Source organism: Rutidosis leptorrhynchoides, chromosome 7 (genome assembly GCF_046630445.1).
Source record: "Rutidosis leptorrhynchoides isolate AG116_Rl617_1_P2 chromosome 7, CSIRO_AGI_Rlap_v1, whole genome shotgun sequence".
Taxonomy (NCBI): domain Eukaryota; kingdom Viridiplantae; phylum Streptophyta; class Magnoliopsida; order Asterales; family Asteraceae; genus Rutidosis; species Rutidosis leptorrhynchoides.
In genome coordinates, this window is record NC_092339.1 from 51,512,197 (window position 1) to 51,534,492 (window position 22,296).

At 37.1% G+C, this 22,296-nt stretch overlaps 3 protein-coding genes and 1 long non-coding RNA gene across 4 annotated transcripts; 3 read left to right on the top strand and 1 right to left on the bottom strand.

Annotated features, from left to right (window-relative positions):
* Positions 1-3,292: 3,292 nt before the first annotated feature.
* LOC139858504 (uncharacterized) lies at positions 3,293-5,652 on the top strand. The gene is made up of 3 exons (XR_011762973.1): positions 3,293-4,980; positions 5,097-5,303; positions 5,401-5,652. It is a non-coding gene; the product is annotated as an uncharacterized lncRNA (long non-coding RNA).
* A 5,027-nt stretch (positions 5,653-10,679) lies between these two features.
* LOC139857566 (uncharacterized) lies at positions 10,680-13,533 on the top strand. Its single transcript, XM_071846379.1, has 2 exons — positions 10,680-11,947; positions 12,054-13,533. The coding sequence occupies exons 1-2, from the start codon at positions 10,806-10,808 to the stop codon at positions 13,231-13,233; spliced, it is 2,322 nt and encodes a 773-aa protein (XP_071702480.1). The 5' UTR covers positions 10,680-10,805; the 3' UTR covers positions 13,234-13,533.
* Positions 13,534-15,138: 1,605 nt separating this feature from the next.
* Positions 15,139-16,281, top strand: LOC139859210 (class V chitinase CHIT5a-like). Its single transcript, XM_071848005.1, has one exon. The coding sequence runs from the start codon at positions 15,139-15,141 to the stop codon at positions 16,279-16,281; it is 1,143 nt and encodes a 380-aa protein (XP_071704106.1).
* A 173-nt stretch (positions 16,282-16,454) lies between these two features.
* On the bottom strand, positions 16,455-19,493 carry LOC139857164 (cytochrome b561, DM13 and DOMON domain-containing protein At5g54830-like). The gene has a single exon (XM_071845897.1). The coding sequence runs from the start codon at positions 19,353-19,355 to the stop codon at positions 16,677-16,679; it is 2,679 nt and encodes an 892-aa protein (XP_071701998.1). The 5' UTR covers positions 19,356-19,493; the 3' UTR covers positions 16,455-16,676.
* Between the last annotated feature and the right edge of the window lie 2,803 nt (positions 19,494-22,296).

The window sequence follows — 22,296 nt, forward strand, 5'->3', positions numbered from 1 at the left end:
AATGTGGCAAGCTAATTTGCCATCGTTGCCAAGGAATTGGTCATAAGGCCAACGAATGTAAAAGTGCTGCCCCCGTCGCTCGAAAGGGGCCCAATGCACCAAAGACGGTCACTTGTTACGAATGTGGCCAAACGGGTCATTATAGAAATGCATGCCTAAAGAAGAAAGATAACCCCAATACGCGCGGCCGAGCTTTCAACATTAACACCGAGGAAGCCCGAGATGACAATGAACTATTCACGGGTACGTTTCTTCTCAACAATTCTTATGTTTCTTGTTTATTCGATTCGGGTGCCGATAAGAGTTTTGTATCCAAGATTTTGACTCATTCTTTTAGCACTCTACCACTTCCACTAGATACCACTTATACTATTGAAGTGGCCAACGGGAAACTATTGAGTGCCGACAAATATTATCGGGGGTGTACGTTAAACTTATTGGGTAAGGAATTTAAAATTGACTTGATACCTATGGAACTAGAGAGCTTCGATGTAATATTTGGTATGAATTAGTTAGCAAAAACAAAATCTCACATCCTTTGTGATCTTAACGCAATTCAAATTCCTATCGAGAATGGTGAACCCTTGATTGTTTATGGCGATAAGAGTTGCTCCGGACTCAACCTCGTTTCGTGCCTTAAAGTTAGAAAACTACTCCGTAAGGGTTGTTTTGCGATCCTTGCCCATGTTAAGAAAGTCGAGTCCTATGAGAAGCATATCGATGATGTGCCAATTGTTAGTGACTTTTCCGATGTATTTCCCGACGAATTGCCGGGTCTTCCACCTCATCGACCGGTTGAATTCCAAATCGATCTTAGTCCGGGAGCCGCACTCGTAGCACGTACACCGTATAGACTTGCTCCATCCGAAATGCAAGAATTGCAAAGTCAAATTCAAGAACTACTTGACCGTGGTTTTATCCAACCTAGCCATTCGCCATGGGGTGCTCTGATTTTATTCGTTAAGAAGAAAGATGGATCCCTACGAATGTGTATCGACTATCGTGAACTAAACAAATTGACGGTTAAGAACCGATATCCTCTTCCTCGCATTGATGACCTCTTTGATCAACTACAAGGATCTCGTGTATATTCAAAAATCGATCTCCGCTCGGGTTATCATCAATTAAGGGTCAAGGGGGAAGATGTCTCCAAAACCGCTTTCCAGACTCGTTATAGTAGTTATGAATTTCTTGTAATGCCATTTGGTCTCACTAACGCACCGGCGGTGTTCATGTACCTTATGAACCGCGTGTGCAAACCGTATCTCGACAAATTCGTTATTGTGTTCATTGATGACATCTTGGTCTATTCTAAAAGCGAAGAAGAGCACGAACAACATCTTCGACTTGTGCTTGAACTCTTGAGACAAGAACGACTCTATGCCAAATTCTCCAAGTGTGAATTTTGGTTGAAGGAAGTTCAATTTCTTGGTCATGTTGTAAGTGATCAAGGTATTAAAGTCGATCCAACGAAAATCGAAGCCATTAGTAAATGGGAGACTACTACTACTCCTACTCACATTCGTCAATTTTTGGGTCTCGCCGGATACTATCGTAGATTCATCGAAAACTTCTCCTTGGTTGCTCGTCCTCTAACCGCTTTAACTCACAAGGGAAAGAAATTCATTTGGGCGACCGAGCAAGAATTCGCGTTTCAAATCTTGAAGACAAAGCTAACCACTGCTCCTATATTGTCACTTCCCGAGGGCAATGATGATTTTGTTGTATATTGCGATGCCTCGAAACATGGTTTTGGGTGTGTATTGATGCAACGAAATAAAGTCATTGCTTATGCCTCTCGACAACTCAAAATTCATGAATGAAACTACACGACACATGATCTTGAACTCGGAGCCGTTGTCTTTGCACTTAAAATGTGGAGACACTATCTTTATGGGACCAAAAGTACTATCTTTACCGATCACAAAAGCCTCCAACACATCTTCGATCAAAAATAACTAAACATGAGACAACTACGGTGGATTTAATACATTGTGATTTATGGGGACCTGCTCCCGTTGTCTCTACACATGGCTATCGTTATTATGTTATATTTATCGATGATTTCTCTCGTTTTACATGGTTTTACCCTCTTAAGCACAAATCAGACTTTTTTGGTGTGTTCTGTAACTTCTTAAATTTAGTGCAAACACAGTTTGGCTGCAAGATCAAAGTTTTTCAAAGTGACGGTGGTACTGAGTTTCTCAATAATAATGTTCGTCAACTTCTTTTAGATAATGGAACACATCACAGAGTTTCATGTCCGTACACACCTCAGCAAAACGGACGGGCTGAACGCAAACATCGTCATATCATCGAAACAGGTCTTGCCATGATGTTTAATGCTCATACGCTTGCTTCTCTATGGGTCGATGCATTCAGTTCAACAACTTATATCATTAACCGCTTGCCTACGGTTGTACTCAACTCAATGTCACCCTATGAGTTATTATTCAAGACCACGCTGCATTATGATACTTTTCGAATTTTTGGTTGTCGTGTTTATCCGTATCTTCGTGATTACTCACTGCACAAACTCGCTCCCCGTAGTGTTCCATGTGTTTTCATTGGTTACAGCTCATTTTACAAAGGTTATCGATGTCTAGATATTTCTCCTGGACGTGAATATGTTACACGGCATGCTCAATTTGATGAAGTTAATTTTCCTTATTCCGGGACCTCCAGCAAAGTTGATCTTGGTAGTTTGAGTTACTCAAATTTTTTGGATAGTGCATTACCATGTTATACTCCTACGGTTTCTACAGTGTCTCCTTCGACGGTTTCTACTTCAAATAAATCGTCATCTTGTTCATTATGTCCCGAGACATCTGTGTCGCATCCTCCCATGGTTGCTGCACCGATTACCGACGCATCTGATTCATCTTCATCTTCAGTGTCCGATACCGAAGCTACTGCTGATGCTTCTGTCGAGTCTCAACAAACGGTTGCTGCTCCCGATGTCTTGCCAGCTGAACTTATTGCCACTCACCCCATGACTACGCGTTCAAAAGCGGTTATTGTTAAGCGTAAATATATTGTCGATATTGCACAACTTTCTTGCTCCCCACTCCATCATGCTTTGCTTACTACTCGCGAACCAAAGGGTTTTAAATCGGCATCTAAAAACCCTGCTTGGTTTCAGGCTATGCAAGAAGAGATTGACGTGTTACATGTTAATCATACTTGGGATCTTGTTCCTCGCCCGACTCATGGTAATATTGTTGGTTCGAAATGGGTGTTTCGCATGAAATATAATGCAGATGGTTCTGTTGATCGGCTTAAAGCTCGTCTTGTTGCTCAAGGATTTACTCGAATTCCTGGCCTTGATTATTCTGCAACTTTCAGTCCTGTTGTCAAAGCCTCGACTGTGCGCATTGTCCTTTCTTTAGCTATGCTTCACAAATGGCATTTGCATCAGCTAGACGTTAAGAATGCGTTTTTGAACGGGCATCTTACTGAAAATGTTCTCATGGAGCAACCTCCCGGTTTTATTGATTCTAAGTTTCCTGGTCATGTTTGTCGACTGAAGAAGGCGTTATATGGACTCAAGCAAGCTCCCCGAGCATAGTTTCAACGCTTGAGTGACTTTCTTATTCTACTAGGTTTCACCTGCAGTCGCGCGGATCCGTCGTTGTTTGTCTACAAAAAGGGTACGAGCGTGCTTTATCTACTCGTCTATGTTGATGACATTATTCTTACCGGGAATAACTCTTCTAAAATTGATGGGTTTATTACACGACTTCACCAGGAATTCGCTATCAAGGATCTTGGAAACCTGAGTTATTTTCTAGGACTAGAAGTTGCCTATACGGACTCAGGTTTATTTCTTAGTCAAACCAAATACACTCATGATATTTTGGTTCGTGCTCAGTTGCTGGATAGCAAACCTATCTCGACACCTCTTCCTATCGCGGCTTCATTTACAACAGATGGGTATCCCTTTGATGATCCCACTTATTATCGCTCGCTTGTAGGTGCTCTCCAGTATCTCACTATTACTCGTCCACTATTACTCGTCCAGACATATCCTATGCGGTTAACCAAGTGAGTCAATTTCTTCAGGCTCCGACTCTTGATCATTTTCAGGCTGTAAAGTGAATTATTCGCTATATAAAGGGTACGATACATTATGGGTTGTTTTTTCACCATTCGCCTAAACCATCCATTCTTGGTTATTCTGATGCTGATTGGGCTCGATGTATTGAAACAAGACGGTCCACATACGGATATTCTATTTTTCTTGGAGGAAATTTAGTTTCATGGAGCGCTAAGAAGCAACCGGCTGTTGCTCGCTCGGGCTGTGAATCTGAGTATAGGGCTTTGGCGAATACTGCAGCTGAGATTGTTTGGATTACGCACCTTCTGCGTGAACTTCATATATTGCCACCTGATCGTCCGACCATTTTATGTGATAACAAAAGTGCTCTCTTTCTTACTCAGAATCCTGTCTCGCACAAACGGTCTAAGCACATAGATATCGATTATCACTTTGTTCGTGAGTTGGTTACTTCCGGAAAGTTATACACGAAATTTGTTCCTACGCATCTTCAGCTTGTTGATATCTTCACGAAGAGTTTGCCTAGACCTTTGTTCGAGTCTTTTCACGCCAAGCTTCAAGTTGGCCCGCCACCTATTCGCTTGAGGGGGGTATTAACGGTGTGCTTGGTCAACAAGTCACCAACGTGACTTAAGGAGCAAACTAGAATATTTGTAGATAAAATTTGTTTCCTATTGTATTTATTTTTCCCTATTTCAAACTCCTTGTAACCATTATAATTAGTTCAATGATAAACCCTTAAAGGGTGTGGGATTTAACCCTAATACTAAGAAATAGTTCTATACGAACATGTAATAAGAAACGGTGTCTCTTTTTTTAGTTGTCTACTCATTAGTTATTAGTTCCAATCGATTATCAGAGGTTTAATTGTTTAATTATATTGTTTTTTAGGTGCATCTCCAACTTGATCCTTTTTTCTGAAGGTTTTTTTTTCTTTCCCTAAATGGTAATTTGCGACTCTATGCTTTCACTTTTTTTCTTCTTTTATTATGTCTATTATTAATATTAATTATTAATTATTAATTATTATTGTGGTTAGAAAGGAACTACGATTCAAGAAGCTACAGTTTTGTAATGATCATCAGTTACATTGAGGGAGGTGCTTTCATGTGGTACTAATTATTTATGTTATTTGATTTGTATTATTATGATTGTTTTGTTTTTTCAGAATTGTGATTTATCTTTCTGTTTGTGGGTTATTACGCTGTGTGTATGCTTTTTTAAGAAGTCTATGTAGCTGATGATGGTAAGCATGTTTGTATGTTGCATCAAATGTCTTTAAATTGATCTATGATTTTACAATTTAAGTTTAAAACTTGATGTTTCTTTTAATTAAATAATAGGTTGAAGCAAGAGAAAAAAGGACCAGGCCACTCTGCAAACTGCAAATGAGCATACAATTTTGACTCTATAATATACATGCACTTAAACAACATAGAATGCTTTCTGTGGAAGAAAATAAGCATTCTGTAAAATGTCCCTAAACTACTTATGTATGATCGTTAACTATCTAAGATGCTTTTAAGATGCTTTTCAAGACAACGCTTGCACATAAAGTTTAATTGGTCGGCCGCCGCAGTGCACGGAATGCTTGTTTAATACATATTAATTGTATAATACATGAAGCATTATGTACAACCTTATGATAAAACACCTCCATAACCATATGTACAATATTTGAATCATTATGTACACTCTTATAATAAAACATCTCATGATCATATGTACAATATTTGAAGCATTATGTACAACCTTATGATAATACACTCTTATGATCATATGTACAAACTTTGTAATAAATTGTACAATCTTTTACAGTACAACTTATGAACACATGTACAAACTTTGAAGCATATTGTACAATCTTTATATAATAATTGTATTTTAGTTTTTTAAATAATTTCAAGAGGCATTTGTTATTACTAATAATTATTATTAAAAATATAAATACTTCATTTGTAAGCAAACTTTATTATTATAATTATAACTATAATTGTTATATTATTATTATTCAAATACAGATTCTCTTACTAGATTATTTATGTTACATATTTATGCGAAATAATGTCTCAATAAAAGGTTGTAATGTATAATTTTATGACAAATAAAATAATAATTGTATTGAAAATTGGAAGAGAATGGTGGGAGAATAAATGTAGTTCATTTATCATGACTAAATTAAGTACATTAATATATTTGTAAAAACAACGAGAAGTTTCTTAATCGGAATTCGTGGTCCCACGAGTCATTAAAGTAAATACCTTTAACGTCTACATTCACTTAATACCTAGAACATATCATTAAACTGTTTCGTTTAAACAACCTCGTGATTTTACGGGTCATTTCACTAGTCATTTCACTAGTTTTTTTTAAAAAGTGTATTTTCTTTGAAAAAAATTTAAATGGCCAATTTCCCATAGGGTCAATCACCAAAATACCCATTTTTTTGGTCTTTTCTGAGCTGGTACCCAAAAAAAAAAAAACCTTGACAAAATGCCCGCGCAAGGCGCAAGAGACCTTGCGACCTTGCGACTTGCGTCCTTGCGCCTTGCGTCCTTGCGCCTTGCGTCCTTGTGTTAAAAAATTAGGTCAAATATAGAAATCAGACACCACATACACACACACACCCCGACAATCAGCTCTTGCGACCACTTTGCGACCGACGGCGATTACAAAGAACCTTGCACTTGCGACCCCCTTGCGACCCGTCTACCCTTGCGACCTTTCTTCTGAGACTCACCACATCACCACCACCACCACCACCATCGCCAGCACCACCGCCATCAGTACATCTCACCACCATTACCATCACCGCCTCCATTAGCATCACCATCACCACCACGATTGAGAAAAAGGAAGAGAAAAAAAACCGACAAAAAACGTGATCAATATGTCACAAGAACAGGTAAGTGTTTCCTTTCAACTATCTCCGTTCGATTACTCCATTTCTATGTTGAAAATGATATATAATTTTTGTTGCACACCAAGTGTTCGATGAAATGCTTCAACGAGCTTGGTGATGCAAAACTCACTTATAGTGTTGCTAGATTTGTTAAAGTTACAGTATTTGGAAGCTAACATTTTATAAAAACTGGAACACGATTGTTTTAGGGCTTAAAACTAGAATCTGGTATAGGCGCAAGGAAAGTCTTGCGTCCTTGCGTTTTGTCCCTAGTAGCTGGCGCAAGGCACGTCTTGCGTCCTTGCGCCTGTGTGATACACGAGACGCAAGGTGCGACTTGCGTCCTTGCGCCTGTATTTTTCTTCTGAAAAACTGTCTGTTTCAGGGATATGTTGAGGCGAAGTTGACGATGAAGAATATGCTTAATGTTATACCTCAACTAAAGGCATCAATGACTGAGAATTAACAAAAAATTTTTAGGGGAACTTGTTTTGGTCCTTGGCTAGATCTTTCTTACACCGGCAATGATCCGGGCCTTGTACATGCAATGCTCCAAAGAAAGAGTGAGCGACCGATAGGAATAGATGAAAAGTACCCTGCTGATGATGAGGAAATATGGTTTAGTTTCCGTCCGAATTTCAAAATTAGATTTAGTAGGCGGGAATTTTGTCTCATCACGGGGTTTAAGTTTAGTCGTCGCACGGACATGGCACATTACATTCCCAGAAGTTATGATGTAGAAACACCACCGATTAGATTTAGTTTTGATGTTCATGAATAAATGACGTGCACAATGAGCGTGAAACGCTTCCGGAAACACGTTTGCAATGCCGTGTGCTATTGAAGCAGCACGATCAGAAATAAAAGTAATCTCTGACATACGATCAACCATACCATAACTCATTAAATGATCTCTTAGGTTACCAAAAAACCATGACCAAACACTGTTTGTCTCGCCTTCACCAATTCCATAAGCCAATGGCAAAATTCCATTATTGTCATCCATCGCAACAGCAACTAAATTAGTACCCAGGTACCCACCCTTTAAATGTGCAGCATCGACGATGATTATCGGGCGGACATGTTGCACAAATGATCGAATCTGCATGAAATTTTCACAGTAAATCAAATATTATTAATAAAGACCTCATACACCATACGCAAGGCGCAAGGTTTTTATTGCGTCATTGCGTATTAGTTGGCGCAAGGTGACCCTTGCGCCTTTGCGTATGGTGTACATATTAAAAGGTGGTTTTTGCTAAAATATATTTACTTACAACTACTCCAATGGACATGTAACACATCACAAATTTATTTTCTTTATCGGTAACCAAATTGGTGATGGTCCCCGGGTTGTGGATCTTAAGGTTATGAAGGTAAATGGGAAGCATTCTAAAGGAGTCATCACTACTGCCACGTAACATCTCTATTGCTTGACACTTGGCCCTCCATGCTTGATTGTATGATACACTCACTCTAAACCGATTAGCTACATCATCACGTATATCTTTTGGTTTATACTCTCGATTAGCAGCCTTGAACGAATCCATAAGAATACTACCCAACACCTTTTTAGTAGCATGTTTATTGTTTCCCATAATTTGTGTGCGTGAGCAAGTGTGTACGTCATGCAACTTTTTAACCATAAAGTTTTCAGTGTGTCTTATTTTGTATGCACTACATTTCCACTCACAATTTGGCAACACACATTTAGCGGTGTACCGAGATTTGTCTGACTTTACAGGCTTTATTTGAAAGTTTTCTTCAAGGCATTTTGTAAATAGCTGGTTTAGGAATTCTTCCTTGTTCGAAAACGTTTGACGAACTTTGACCAAATCAGATACCTGATACGTGGTTGGAATTGGGGTCGTAAATTCTGGGTTTTCTTCATCTTGCTGATTGTGTAGAGTTGGCATATTCCAGAATACATCTTGTTTTTCTTCATCTTCTTCATCTTCATCTTCCTCGTCACTTGCTTCATCCGATTCACTAGACCCAACAACAGGTATAAACGGGTTCTCTATTTTTTTTATTTTACACACGTTCTCGGCGCCATGGTTGAAGAAGTCAAATTCTTCTGTGTTTGGAGGTGGTATTTCAGCCTGTTTTTCTTCCGAATAGTGTGTTTCGAGGTTTGGTTCGGAATTGTGTATTTCATCCTGTTCTTTTTGCAGATGGTGAGTTTGTTTGTTTGGTTGAGACTCGAGAATCCGGAGGTTTTGTTGGAGATGGTGTGTTTGTGGATTTTGTTGGGGCTGGTGTGTTTGTGAATTTTGTCCGGGTTGAAGCATTCTAACTTTGTCGACAACATAAATATCAATAGGCTCGTTTGTGACAGCGTGTTTTAAAAACTCAAAAAAATCTTCATGATCATCAGTAATATCAAAAATATGATTATTATCAATATATCTTAGCGAAACAGGTGCATTAGGTGGCAATTCAATTTTTTTGAGAATTTTCCTTAACAATACTCTTCGATTTATTGGTTTTTGTGGAGCAAGTGGTAGTTTTAATCTGGTTCTAAAACAGTCAAGAGGCAGATACATAGGTATGTTGTTAACAAATTCAAAATTACCTCCACAACATACATGAACAACAAATGCTTCATCATTACTACAACTCATTAAGACACAAATTAGTGAAAAAATAGATAAAAGTTGGTACCTTAACGATGCTCTAATGACTTGATCTTTTTGAAAATGAAGTAAAATAAAATTATTAATCTGGAGTTCTAGCCTCATTAAATAGACAGGTACATAATCTTATCCGTAAAGGTACAAAGAATCCAAAAAAATCTTATCCAGAAATCAGGAAAAATTCATTCTGATAAGGCGCAAGGCGCAAGGACGCAAGGACGCAAGCCCTTATCCTTGCGCCTTGCGTTTACACGCAAAGGCGCAAGCCGCAAGGTCGCAAGGTCTAAAGATACTTACGCCTTGCGCGGGCAAATTCTCAAAAAAAAAAAGGGGGGTTCCAGCTCAGAAAAGGGCAAAAAAATGGGTATTTTGGTGATTGACCCTTTCCCATATCCAAAACGTGTGGAAATATCCATCTCCTGAAAAAAATAAGTCCAGCCCAAAACAAAAGTCGCTTTCCAATTAAATCTCCAGATACTCTAAAGGTCCCTACTCAAAAAGGTTTATTTCTTTCGCTCTTATCTCCTATGCGAATGCCCGTCTCTTCACAACTTCAGCTTTTCAATTTCAAATCGAAGTAGTGAAGGAAGCTGCGGATTGTTTATAACTTCCACTATCGCCTTCACATTATTCGATTTCCTCAAGTATCAGCAACTTTTCTTGGTATTAAATCAGGTAATTTATTTAGTTAATTAATTTATTTAGGGTTTACAAAATTTATGTTAAAAATTGAGGTATAATGTTTAAATCGTGTACTTCTACTTGCCGACTTTCTTCATGTTGTTGTTTAGCTGTAAAGCTGTTTTTTGAGCTCTGCTACTGCTGTTTTTGGCTGTGATACTGTTTCTAGTTCATTTTTTAGCAGTTTTAGTGCCTTTTTTTTTGTGTACAGAAATAGTCTTTTTTATTGCACTTATTTAATACAAACTAGTAATTATTTTTATTTATTTACTATTTTTGTTGTTGTTGCTGTTGTCAAAATCACGTTTTTTTATTGCACTTATTCAAAGGGATTTACTAAAATTTTCATTAAAACAAGTGTTTTTGAGTTTGTAAATTGAGTTCGGGTATTGATGAAGTTTGAGCCATAGTGGCTTGATATTGATCAATTGCTCAATTGGGTGGAGATTTGTTGTATGTTCATCTGAATAAGGAATGTAGTTTTAACCTACTACTGATTTTTAGATGATTGTTATTATTAACTTGTTAGATGGAGCATGATCAGAAGGTTTCTATTGGTTCATCATGTGACGAATTTCCTCTTTTATCTTCAAAATATCCATGGTTTATTGTTCAGAACTTCATAGATGAACAAGACGCCATTGATACAGAATTTTACTCTACACTACACGACCCGCTGATTAAATATCAAAGTCAAATCCCCGAATTGAATGGAAAACGTATTCGAGGTTGTCTCCATGGCTGGTTAATTCTATCAAACCATCCATATAATACCAGTTGGTCTCTTTGGAACCCTTTGACTTTGAAGATTATTGATCTTCCTAATTTGGTATTGTATACCGCATATGGTGTATCTTTAGATGAATGTTGTTTGACGGCTCCTCCTGATGATCCCAATTCAATCCTCCTGGTAACAAGATGTGATGAATCTTCAATTTTCATTTGCCGGATGAATTCTAAAAAAAGTTGTATGAGATGGACTCAAATGTCATATGCTAAACAACTCAAGGAATTAACATATGATGGTGCATATCTAAATAGTCTAACATGTTGTAATGGTAAAATATATGCTTTAATTTGCGATAGTTCTATCTCTCCTGTAGTCATACAGGTTGAGATTGTAGTAAAGGACTATCAAAATACAATTCAACTACTGATGTTTGGGAATGGCCCTTTGTTTTCTTATTCTTCTTCTGATTCTAAACGTTCTTTGGGGTGGGCTAATTTTTTGAAGGGATATGGTACAAAATTGTTCTGCATTAGCGTTGGTATTGATGAAAAAACTAAGAAATGTGGTGATGTGTCTTTGTTTCAATTAGACACGGCTAGTATAAAGTCTGAAGAATTGGAGTGTCTCAAGAAATGGGACTTGACTGGTGTTAAAAAAATGGAACAAATGAGTGAGGATGACCTCAAAGACTTGCGGATTACTCAAGTTAAGTGGGAAGAAATGAATGACTTGAATGATGCTATCTTTTATGTGGATCTTGGTCGGGATTGGTCCATATTTTATAACCCTGCGGTTGACTCCGAGTTAGGGGGTTACATACACATTCGTTACGAAGTGGATGGAATATTATACTTGTACCATGTCAAAGATAGAACCATCGTCGTATCTTCTATGCCTTCTCAAGTGGTCTCAACAACCCGTGTGTTGATGTTGGAAGGAAGGTAATAATGATCATCTTAGTTGATTTATCATTTATATTTATGTGTCATGTTATTATTGTATACTTTTATTTATTGCTATGAAAATAATACTTCTTTTTTCATGTAGGCTAGAAAAGGATGAGAGTGTGGTAACGGGTGACGCTGTTGAGCATAATGAATCACGCGTGTACAATATTCCATTTGGAGTTTATAAGATTATTTTGGAATATTGTGTTGGTGTGGAGTACCTCAACTTTCGTGCTACATGCAAACTCTGTCATCTTGCTGCACCTCTCATAGGGTGGAGAAACGAGTCATCATTAAGAAGAAGAAGATGGCATAATTATTCATTAAATTCACCATGTCTAATGGTTGTAGATAAAGGGATTGTCACTTTTATAGATCCGTTGTCGGGTGATAAGTATTTTATGAAGAATTCAAAGCTATCGTTGTCGTTGGTGGAGGACACGATATATTGTTCGAGGTATGGTTGGTTGTTGTGCGAGAGCAGAGAATATGAATGCCCAGTGTTTTTTAACCCCTTCACAAATGATGTACGCAAGCTTCCAGTATTTAATAATGGTGATGTAAAAAGCTTATGTTTCTCAGCGCCACCTACTTCATCTGATTGGATAGTTGGTGGATATGCAATCATCAATGACAGGATTACTTTGATCTACTTTGTAAGTGGGAAACCATCTTGGTGTTTGTTCGAAGACAATAATGATCGTAACTTTGTAAATGGGGAACCTCTGTTTTCTTCAATATTTATTGGCAGAGATCTTTATGCGATGTATAAAGAAATGGTAAATCCGACCATCTGGCAGCCCCACACCAACACGTATATAGAGATGCGGTCTACTGTTTCTTACATGTATTCCAGTACATTTGACCCGATTGACTCAGTTATTTTAGCCGAAGTACCGAAAAGTAGTTGTAGCTCTAGGACACAATATTTTGTGATGAATTGTGATGAATATCTTTTAGTAGTTATTGTGGGTGAGTTTGGAGAAGTCGAGGTATTCAGGCGAAATCATGCTGACGATCAATGGAAGAAAACAGACACTATAGGGAGGCACACAATTTATATTGGTGGTCCCACATCTGTTTGTGTTGATGCCAAAACGCGTGAAATGGAGAATAAGATCGTTTTCCCGAACCTAGTGTGGTATTCACTCAAAACACGAACGTATCACACATTTGGTGGGAAACTTGTCAACAATGGTTTTGGGGGTTTCTTGGAAGCCAAAACTCATGCTTGGATAGAACCAAGTTGGTCCAAGCTGGATGTTAACCAACTTAATTAGGTACTGTCATCATCGGACGAGGTCCAAGTGCCATATGAAGTCACCAGAGCATCATTGTTTTCACATGAGGGAAGGCCTTGGAACAGTAAGTTAGCCGATGACATCAAACTATTTAGGGTTTTTTTTAATTGGGGCACTTTCATGTATAAACTCAAAAAACTGTTTGACGTAAGTTTAAAACCTTTTGCTATGTTCATGTAGACAGTTTCTGCATTTGATGTCATTTGTATGTTAATTTTAAGTGTTTGGGGATTTTATCTAAGTTTTTTCTGGTAGAATTTGTATGTTAGTATATGTGTTGTGACCATTCGTGCATGTTGATGATTGATGATAGTAGCTCTACGTTTAAGGAACATTATTCTCAAGTTAACTGAAGTTAAGCATGGTCGCAGTTGCATTACTTTGATACGTTCCGACTTATTTTTTTCTTTTACTAAAATAACGAAGAGTACTAAAAAGTAGCATTTCATTGAAAAACAGAGGAAACCGATATAGAACATACAACCACGGAAAGGCTTGTTGAGAGTAAACTTCACAAACTGAAGCTAACTCAAAACGAGCCTAAACTAAACCAAAAACGCCATACAATGCGAACAATACCAATAACAATCGCCTAAACAATTACAAAATACTAAAAACTAATTGAACAATACCAATAACAATCGCCTAAACAATTACCAATAACAATCGCCTAAACAATTACAAAATACTAAAAACTAATCGAACAATGCCAATAACAATCGCCTAAACAATTACACAATGCTAAAACTAATCGAGCAAACGTAAACAAAGCACACAAGCTGATTTAAACGCCTTAGAGGGACCTTTATGATCCGTTCCATCCGGACGGTTCGTAATCCCATCAACTTTATCAATATGGACGCCCTTACCTTTCCGAGACTTAAAGGAGTAAGTGAGAACGTTGAAGGACTTGCTTCCAAGTAGAACACCAGAGGATGGAGGAAACAAACCGCGATCCGCTAAATCATGAAAAAAAAAAAAAAAAAAAAAAAAACCCCTTACTGCTAACGTTCAAGGTACCGGTTACGTATTCATCCCGTAGACCGGAAACCCCATTATCTACTTCGGATATCTGCTTGTTCTTGATCACCCGAACTCATCATCGTCCCGTAAAATAAAGTGACCTTCCGCGTCCTTCACCTTATGTCCTTCTGCATGTCTTTCTTGCAACGATTGTAATTAAAACCTTTCTTAGCCCCAATCTCAACATGTATATCAACAGTAGGCTCAACAATTGGAGTGTCACTAACTTCTAAAGCAACAAAAGTTGGAACCAAATTGAATTGGACCATCAACCTTATTAATACCTTTTTGACACCCTTTTTTTTTTTTTTTTTTTTTTTTTTTTTTTTTTTTTTTTTTTTTTTTGAGGTGGTAAAGCTACTGAATTAATGCTATAGAATTAGACAAAACTAACAACAACAAAAAACATTTGTATTTCAAATACCCTACTATCAACGGTTTCCATTTGTCATTCATTTTAATTTTTTCGAACGGGTGAAATTTTATTAAACTAGCAAAGCGCATCAAATAAAATTAAGGAGAATCGAAACAAAATCATCCAAGCAAGGAACATCTTTTCCATTTGTCATTTATGTACGATATGCTTCTAATTTGTATTATAACAAGATAAAAATTTATTTTAGTGTTGTTATTGTAAGTTATATATGTTTGCAATAGATTGCACGTTAAACAATGCCACTCATTATTGAACCCAATTGTAACATAAACCCATTGTCTTCTGTAGTGGGTTCTCTTAATTTGTCCCTTTTTAAAATGTTGTCATCGAACGTTGATCGTAACTAAGAACAAGAAAAACATTTTCACTAAGTTTATAAGTAGATAATTAACATTCTCATCCGTCACAAAAACAAGAGATTAACTATGGCTACTCAAAGAATCACATTCCTTTTTGTCTTAACAATCTTGAACTTTCCCTTAATTACTATAGCACTCGGGTCAAAATCTCATGATTTGGTATCCGATCAAGGTGTTAGAGCAGCTTATTGGCCTTCGTTCACTGGATATCCCGCCTCTTCCATCGACACATCATACTTCTCACACATTTACTACGCATTTGTTCTACCATCGTCTACCAATTACGCACTTGACATAACATCAGACGATGTAGACAAGTTACTTGAGTTTTCAAATGCTAAAAGTAGTTGGAATCCGCCTGTTAAAACCGTGTTGTCCATTGGAGGTGGCGGGGGTGGTGATTTACCCAGTATTTTTTCAAAAATGGCAAGTCAAGAGTATTCTCGTGCCACTTTTATAAATTCAACTATCGAAGTAGCACGAGATTTCAATTTTGATGGCGTTGATCTTGATTGGGAGTTTCCATCGAACGAGTCTGATATGGCAAACTTAGCTTTGTTATTTAATGAATGGCATGTTGCGCTTGAACATGAGGCGAATGTGAATAATAGGGCTCGACTCGTATTGACTTCGGCTGTTTATTATGCTTCCAACATTTCATTTAATGGTGGACCGCGAACATACCCAACCCAGGTGATAAGTCAATACGTTGACTGGATTAGTCCAATGTGCTTTGATTATCATGGCACTTGGGAAAATTTTACAGGATTGCATTCGGCTTTATACGACCCAAACACTGATCTTAGTACAGATTTTGGAATCGGGTCTTGGATTCAAGCGGGTGTGCCTTCCAAAAAGATCGTATTGGGCCTACCCCTCTACGGCCCAACATGGTCGCTCCAGGACCCAAATGTCAACACGGTCGGAGCTCCAACCACCGGGGCGGGCCCTGGAAGTGGTATATTGGTCTATTCTCAAGTTGTTGATTTCAATAAGGAGAACAACGCAACAATTGTGTTCGATAACACAAGGGTTTCGTACTATTCTTATGCAGGTGACTCATGGATCTCATATGACGATACTGGATCGATTAGATCCAAGGTCCATTATGCACGGGATCGAGCCTTGGGTGGGTACTTCTTTTGGGCCTTAGGACAAGATTTGGAATGGGCTATTTCAAGTACAGCTTCACAGGCATGGTTAACTTGATAAATTTGTAGTACATTCAATATTTATGTAAATTTACAATGAGAAGCTATGAGATATATGTTTGTGCATCTTTTAGCACAAAACTAATGATATCCTGCAGCCTAAAATTGGAAAACAAAGAAAAAACTACTGTCTTTTTCCATTTGATATGCTTGTTAAAAGAGAATTAGAACTTAAAAAAATATAATGATCCTTGATGAATAATAACAAATGTATTAAGTGTAAACTAAGTACATTCAGATAACATTTTTCCTCTCTAGAACTAGCAAACATGTTGAGTATACACACAATAAGCCGCCCAAGATCAAAACTGGTAGTCGGGTCAATACAGTTCACATAAAAAATGAAATAAAAACGATAACGACTCACCAAATCTTTTAACAAAAAACCGACTTTTATATAACGGTGTACCTTCCCGAAACGGGTTCGAGCTGTACTTCCATTATTTCACCCGAATCTTTATCTTCATGTTTCCCATTTGAGCTTAAAAGATCAGCATCTTCCTCTTCCCCATTACCCAAAACCCAGTTGCTTCTCACTATTGTTTCCCCGTTACGCCTTTCTTTATATTCCAAATATAAAACCGTGACAAAACCTAACGATACCCAAACAATCAATGCCCATGTTAGCCCACGGGTATTTTCGTCATTGTATCTATCTCCTAAATGTTTCATCCCACTAATAAGAGCAGCAATCGCAACAAAAATTGAACATCTTCCTACATACATGTGAACATATTCCCAAATTATCCTTTTAGAAGACGAGCTTTCATTATCGGGCTTTTTGGGTCGGAAATAAGCGTTAACGGGCTGTATGCAACCCATCAGAATTGTCAAGATCCCAAATTTCACGTGTGCTGACCCGAGATAAAACCCGCGAAGCTCGGCTACAGCAAAAAGGAGCCCGAGAAAAGTAATGGCTAGGCCCGAATACTGTGAGTATACATGAATCTTGAACCATATGTCCCCGGGCAGATGTTTAGTGTATCGGGCAGCTAAAATCCCACAAGGTAGTAATATGCCCCAAGCTAAAAACATCATGAACCCGTGTGCAGCTAAAACGGGCCGTAAATCCTCCTCTGCCTCTGCTGAACCACGAATGAGTGAAACCCGAACAGGTTTATTGCTTTTCACAAAATGCATGTTACTTTGGGTCAAATGGTCTAATGACCATTTTGCCCCCATGGCCCATATGACTTTGAGAGGGCTTGTGGGTTCAATAATGTTGTTACACTCTTGTCTTTCTTTTCGGTTACAATTTGGATCTAACGGGCGGGTGAATTCGAGCGTAATGACTCCATTTTCTGACTTGCATCTGACATATGTAAGATTTTCATTGGTGGGGTGTAGACTTTGGGCATCCATTCCGTCTATCCAATACGTGTTGACCCGACCCGTACCGTTTACATCAACCCATCCAACATATGCAAAACTGTTCTCCATTTCTGACCCGAACCCAATTGCAAGATACCCGCTTTTCTTTTCACTACGGGCTGCTATAGATATCGACTTATCCGAAAGTGTCCAAAAGAAATTTACTTGTTGATCATCTAACAGAACACTGTTTTTATACATATCGGTTAAACCCCCGTCAACAACTTGAATCTTCCAACCCATTTTTTGTGTAAAAACAGACTGATAATAGACTTCATCAGGGGTATTTCGGTCAGGGGCCCACATCAACTCTTTCGGGCTGGACTGAACCCCTTGAGCATCTGGCCCACCCGTGTAAACTGTTTCCGACCCGTTTCTAGAAGTTGCATTACCACCAAGTGGGTCAGACGTGATATAGAACGCAACATCATGACCCGCTTGAATTGAGAATTTCACGGGTACACCTCTCTCGACCCGCAAAACAGGAGATTCTTTCTTGTTCATATACAAAACCTTAGAAGGATTTGGCGGGTTTGGGTAATGCAAAGCGGGGCCCGAAGTAACAATAATCGGTTCCTTCTTATCCGCAATCACTAATTCTTGATCTTCCTTATCTTCAGCATCAAGTGGGCCCAAACAATCATTTACACTCTCTGAAACGTTAATATGAACATGCCCGTATGTCTTACCATGGTTTTGTGGAAGGTAATATGGGCGAATTGAATCGGGCGGTTTTATCAACCCTAAAGCCCAAATACACGTTCTCTTACTTGTAACATCGATATCCCAATCATATTTCTTGTCTACAGACTTTAACGGTCTCTGAAATCGAATAAACGATACACCATCTTTTCTATGACCATAAACTAACCGTGTATTGTTTACAAGATCATTCGAAACTGAAGCATTATACATTGTATCGGGACATACACCCTCGAATGTACCATCTTCGTTCATAATACATTCACTATACTTTGTAATATAATAATCATCAGCAAACGGAATACCTTCTTCATTAAAACCCGTTACCGCCACATCAGCATGAAGCATATGATCATGTTCCCTATTCGGTTCAGTCCACCCAAAAGCCATATAATTTTGAATCCCAATTGCACCCTCTAAACCAATATCAATCACATTATCTTTCTCATTCAATGTCCATCTCAATCTATACGTATCTGATAACACTTTACAATTTTCAAACATCGTCGGTTGTAAACCGGTCTCCGTACTAGAATTCAACGGCGCTTCGTCCGAATTTGGCAACATAACATGCCCAAAATCGGATGCCATCGAACTATCCCAAACAGACACAACCCTAAACTTATCCCAAGTAACATTATTCATTAAACTAACAGTAAAGCTATCATTTTTATAATAAGTTGATGCATTCAATTGATCATCAGATATAATAAACCCTGAAGTTAGATTTTCATAATCATCACCAACAGCACCCCACCAATGAACATGAGAACTACCAGGAAGCATATCAAATTCACTAATTCTAAAAGAACAATTATTTATTATACTAAAAGATCCTCTTAACTGATGTTGAACCATAACAAACTGGGAAGTGAAATTAAGTAATGAAGTCATGGATTGTGCGCAACTTCGTGTAGAAACTGGATCAGATTTGGTGCATATACAAAGATTTATAACGAAGTATAATAAAATTAGCAAAAAAGATTGTAACTTTGCCATTAAATTGATACAAAATTTGAGATCTGATATGGGTATTAGTTAATTGAAATGGGTTTATAAGAAAGAGGGCGGATTTACCTGTTTTGATCGCCGGAGAACGGTGGTTCTGGGGCGGCTATCTAGAGAGATGGAAAATAAAAAAATGGGAGACTTTTTTTCTTAAACATCATGGTAATGGTAATAATGGTAAATCTTGTTTACTTCAGGTGATTTATTAATTTTAAAACCCTTGTTAATATGAATTAGGAAATTTTGAACCTTTATGTATGGAAATAGACACTATAAACCCCTTGGCATAGTAATACGGAGTAGTAATTACGTTGTATATTTTATATTTTATTTATTTTTACATTCTAAATGGTTTGTGTTTAATGGGAAATGAGTGACATATATGTAGATTATAGATTATAGAAGTAGGTATCATAAAAAACTAGCTCATGAAAACAACATATATCTAGTAGATAAAACATATATTATACAAAGTCATTAGAATTTTAGTTATATGCATAACAAGGTGTAACAGTAACGTTATGTGATTTTATATTGTACATAAAAAGTTATTTTTTATTATTATTTGTAGGTAAATAGCTTACATATTCCAAGTTTTATACAAATGTTAATTGGTCAACGACATAAACATATCTTCTTACAAAACACAAATCAAAAAATCAGACCTAATTATATTGTATCATTTTTATTTTTTGGAATGGCTATATTGTGTCATTTTATTTTTATTTTCTTATTATATTCTATTTTATTTATAATTTATAATTCTATTTATAAGATTCGAAGTGTTATAGAAATATATAACGGATCATGCCATGATGGCATAGCTAATCACCCCACAACACCAACCTTGAATCTTGATTATGAACATAAAATTTAGTTGAACGTCACAAAATCTGTCGAATATATCAGTAGAAATTCAAATCAAAACTTGAGTTTGATATGAGATTTATTAAATTGAATATACCATGAAAAATTACGAATTACCAAGTTTTCTCCTCTTTCACAATTATCTCAGAAATTAAATTATTGGTGTAAATGAGCAACTCCTTACTTTATTACGTATTGGTTAGCGGATACAATACTACGATGTCATAATTCATCTTTAATGGCGTATTTTAACATAGGCATATTTTGAATATAGGCGAATAGTTGAGGGGGCAAATCTAGGCTTTACCGTTAATGAAGTTACCTTGAGATCCAAAAAGAACATGCTTATTGAGTTCCTAATTGACTAGTCAACATCAAGAGAAGTGGAGAACCATATACAAAGTTAATCGTTAAGCCCATATATTTGACCATATACTTCCTTACATCTTACAAAGCGTGAAGATTAGATCTGACATGTCACTGCCTCCTTATTCCTCGCTTCTACTTAATGACGTGTTATTTCACTAATTAATCTTGATTAATAGTAAATAATCAGACATGATTACACGTGTCCTGTACATTTACCCTTGGAAAAAAAAAACCCCTTTGAATCAGTTTTAGGGTTCCGCAAAATCACATATGATACACCAAAATATCAACACCCATTCAATCTATACTCTGTATGTATCAGCTTGAAGATCTACAGTCTTATGTGTGCTTTTACGGATACGATTACATTTAAGTATATACGTTCTTCATGAATCAATGATCGATTAAAACAGATTTCAATATGATTGTATAAAGGTATGTCAATTAGAAACACACATGGTTAGTGAAACATAAAGTTGGTCAAAATGTCAAATGATTAGGAAGCGTAAATATGTTAATAAATAAAAACACAAAACCTCGTGAATTATATTTTTGCTGTGGTAAGATAATTATTAATCATGTTTGATGTTTGATGCTTTAATTGTTTGCAGATAAATGGGCAGAAGACGTTAGAACCTCAACGTGATATGGCCCGCACTACAGATGCCTGTTTGACCCCGTTATTCTTTTTAATTTTAAATTCTTTTTTCGGTTCATGATATTTAAATCACAAAGGTTGCAACCTTTTGAGGAGACCCTTCAAACCCAATTTTGCAAGATAATGTTTAGTAGAATTTTGCAGGATAATGTTTACATTTCTTGCAATTTAGTATTTTGTCCATGTGAGAACTGATAAGCAAAGATTATATAAATCACTAACCTAAGAAACTTTTTCTGCCAGCCCCGAGTTAGTTGCATATTTGACCACAAGTTGACTGCAGAAACACCAAGTTCCTTAGCGACCTCGACACACCCGTTTGCATAAGTCCCAGTGACTTCATTTGTCCTTTCGGAAAGTTTCGTAGCCTTTTCCCCATATAACGATCTATCAGCCACAACATAGCCTTTAAGATTCTTAATAATAATTACAAAACAATAGGTGGCATTTTCAACCCATTTATATATAAGTGGGTGGGTCAATTCCAGTTATGCTATCTCTAACAGTGTGTTAGACCTTTAATAAGGAAATGGCTCAATTAGAAACACACATGGTTGTAGTTCAAGCCGATGATGCATTTACAGATTCAACTTCATATGATTTGTTAGTTTTATTCCGATTTGGATCAACAGTTATGTCAATATCTCAAACTCCGATGATGAAAACGCATATCGGTATGTTTCGTCTTCTAGGTATTCAATTTATCTTTACAAATTTTATCTTGAATATTCTACTGGGTGATGTTTCGTTAATGACCATGTTTCTCTAGGTTCTATAAACGAATATCTTCATCAGGTAGGTATGTATATTATCTTATTGCTAATCCATCCTATTAGTTTAAGTTTTGTTACGGTATTTTTAGTTAAGGGTTTGAATGTTTGATCATGTATTACACATCTTTTTGGTTCGATGGGTATTAGTCTGATTTTGTGGATCCTAGGAATTAACTTAGTTTTGTTATCTAAGTTTGATTTGTTTTAGTCTATGTTGTTGCTGACAGATCCAATAAGATGGAGAAAGATGTTATGATCCATTAGG

Excerpts from the sequence above, each read along its gene's own strand:
- LOC139857566 (XM_071846379.1), top strand. The coding sequence starts at position 10,806 with ATGGAGCATGATCAGAAGGTTTCTATTGGTTCATCATGTGACGAATTT. Across the intron at positions 11,948-12,053 it reads GTGTTGATGTTGGAAGGAAG|GCTAGAAAAGGATGAGAGTG; the intron begins GTAATAATGATC and ends TTTTTCATGTAG.
- LOC139859210 (XM_071848005.1), top strand. The coding sequence starts at position 15,139 with ATGGCTACTCAAAGAATCACATTCCTTTTTGTCTTAACAATCTTGAAC.
- LOC139857164 (XM_071845897.1), bottom strand. The coding sequence starts at position 19,355 with ATGGCAAAGTTACAATCTTTTTTGCTAATTTTATTATACTTCGTTATA.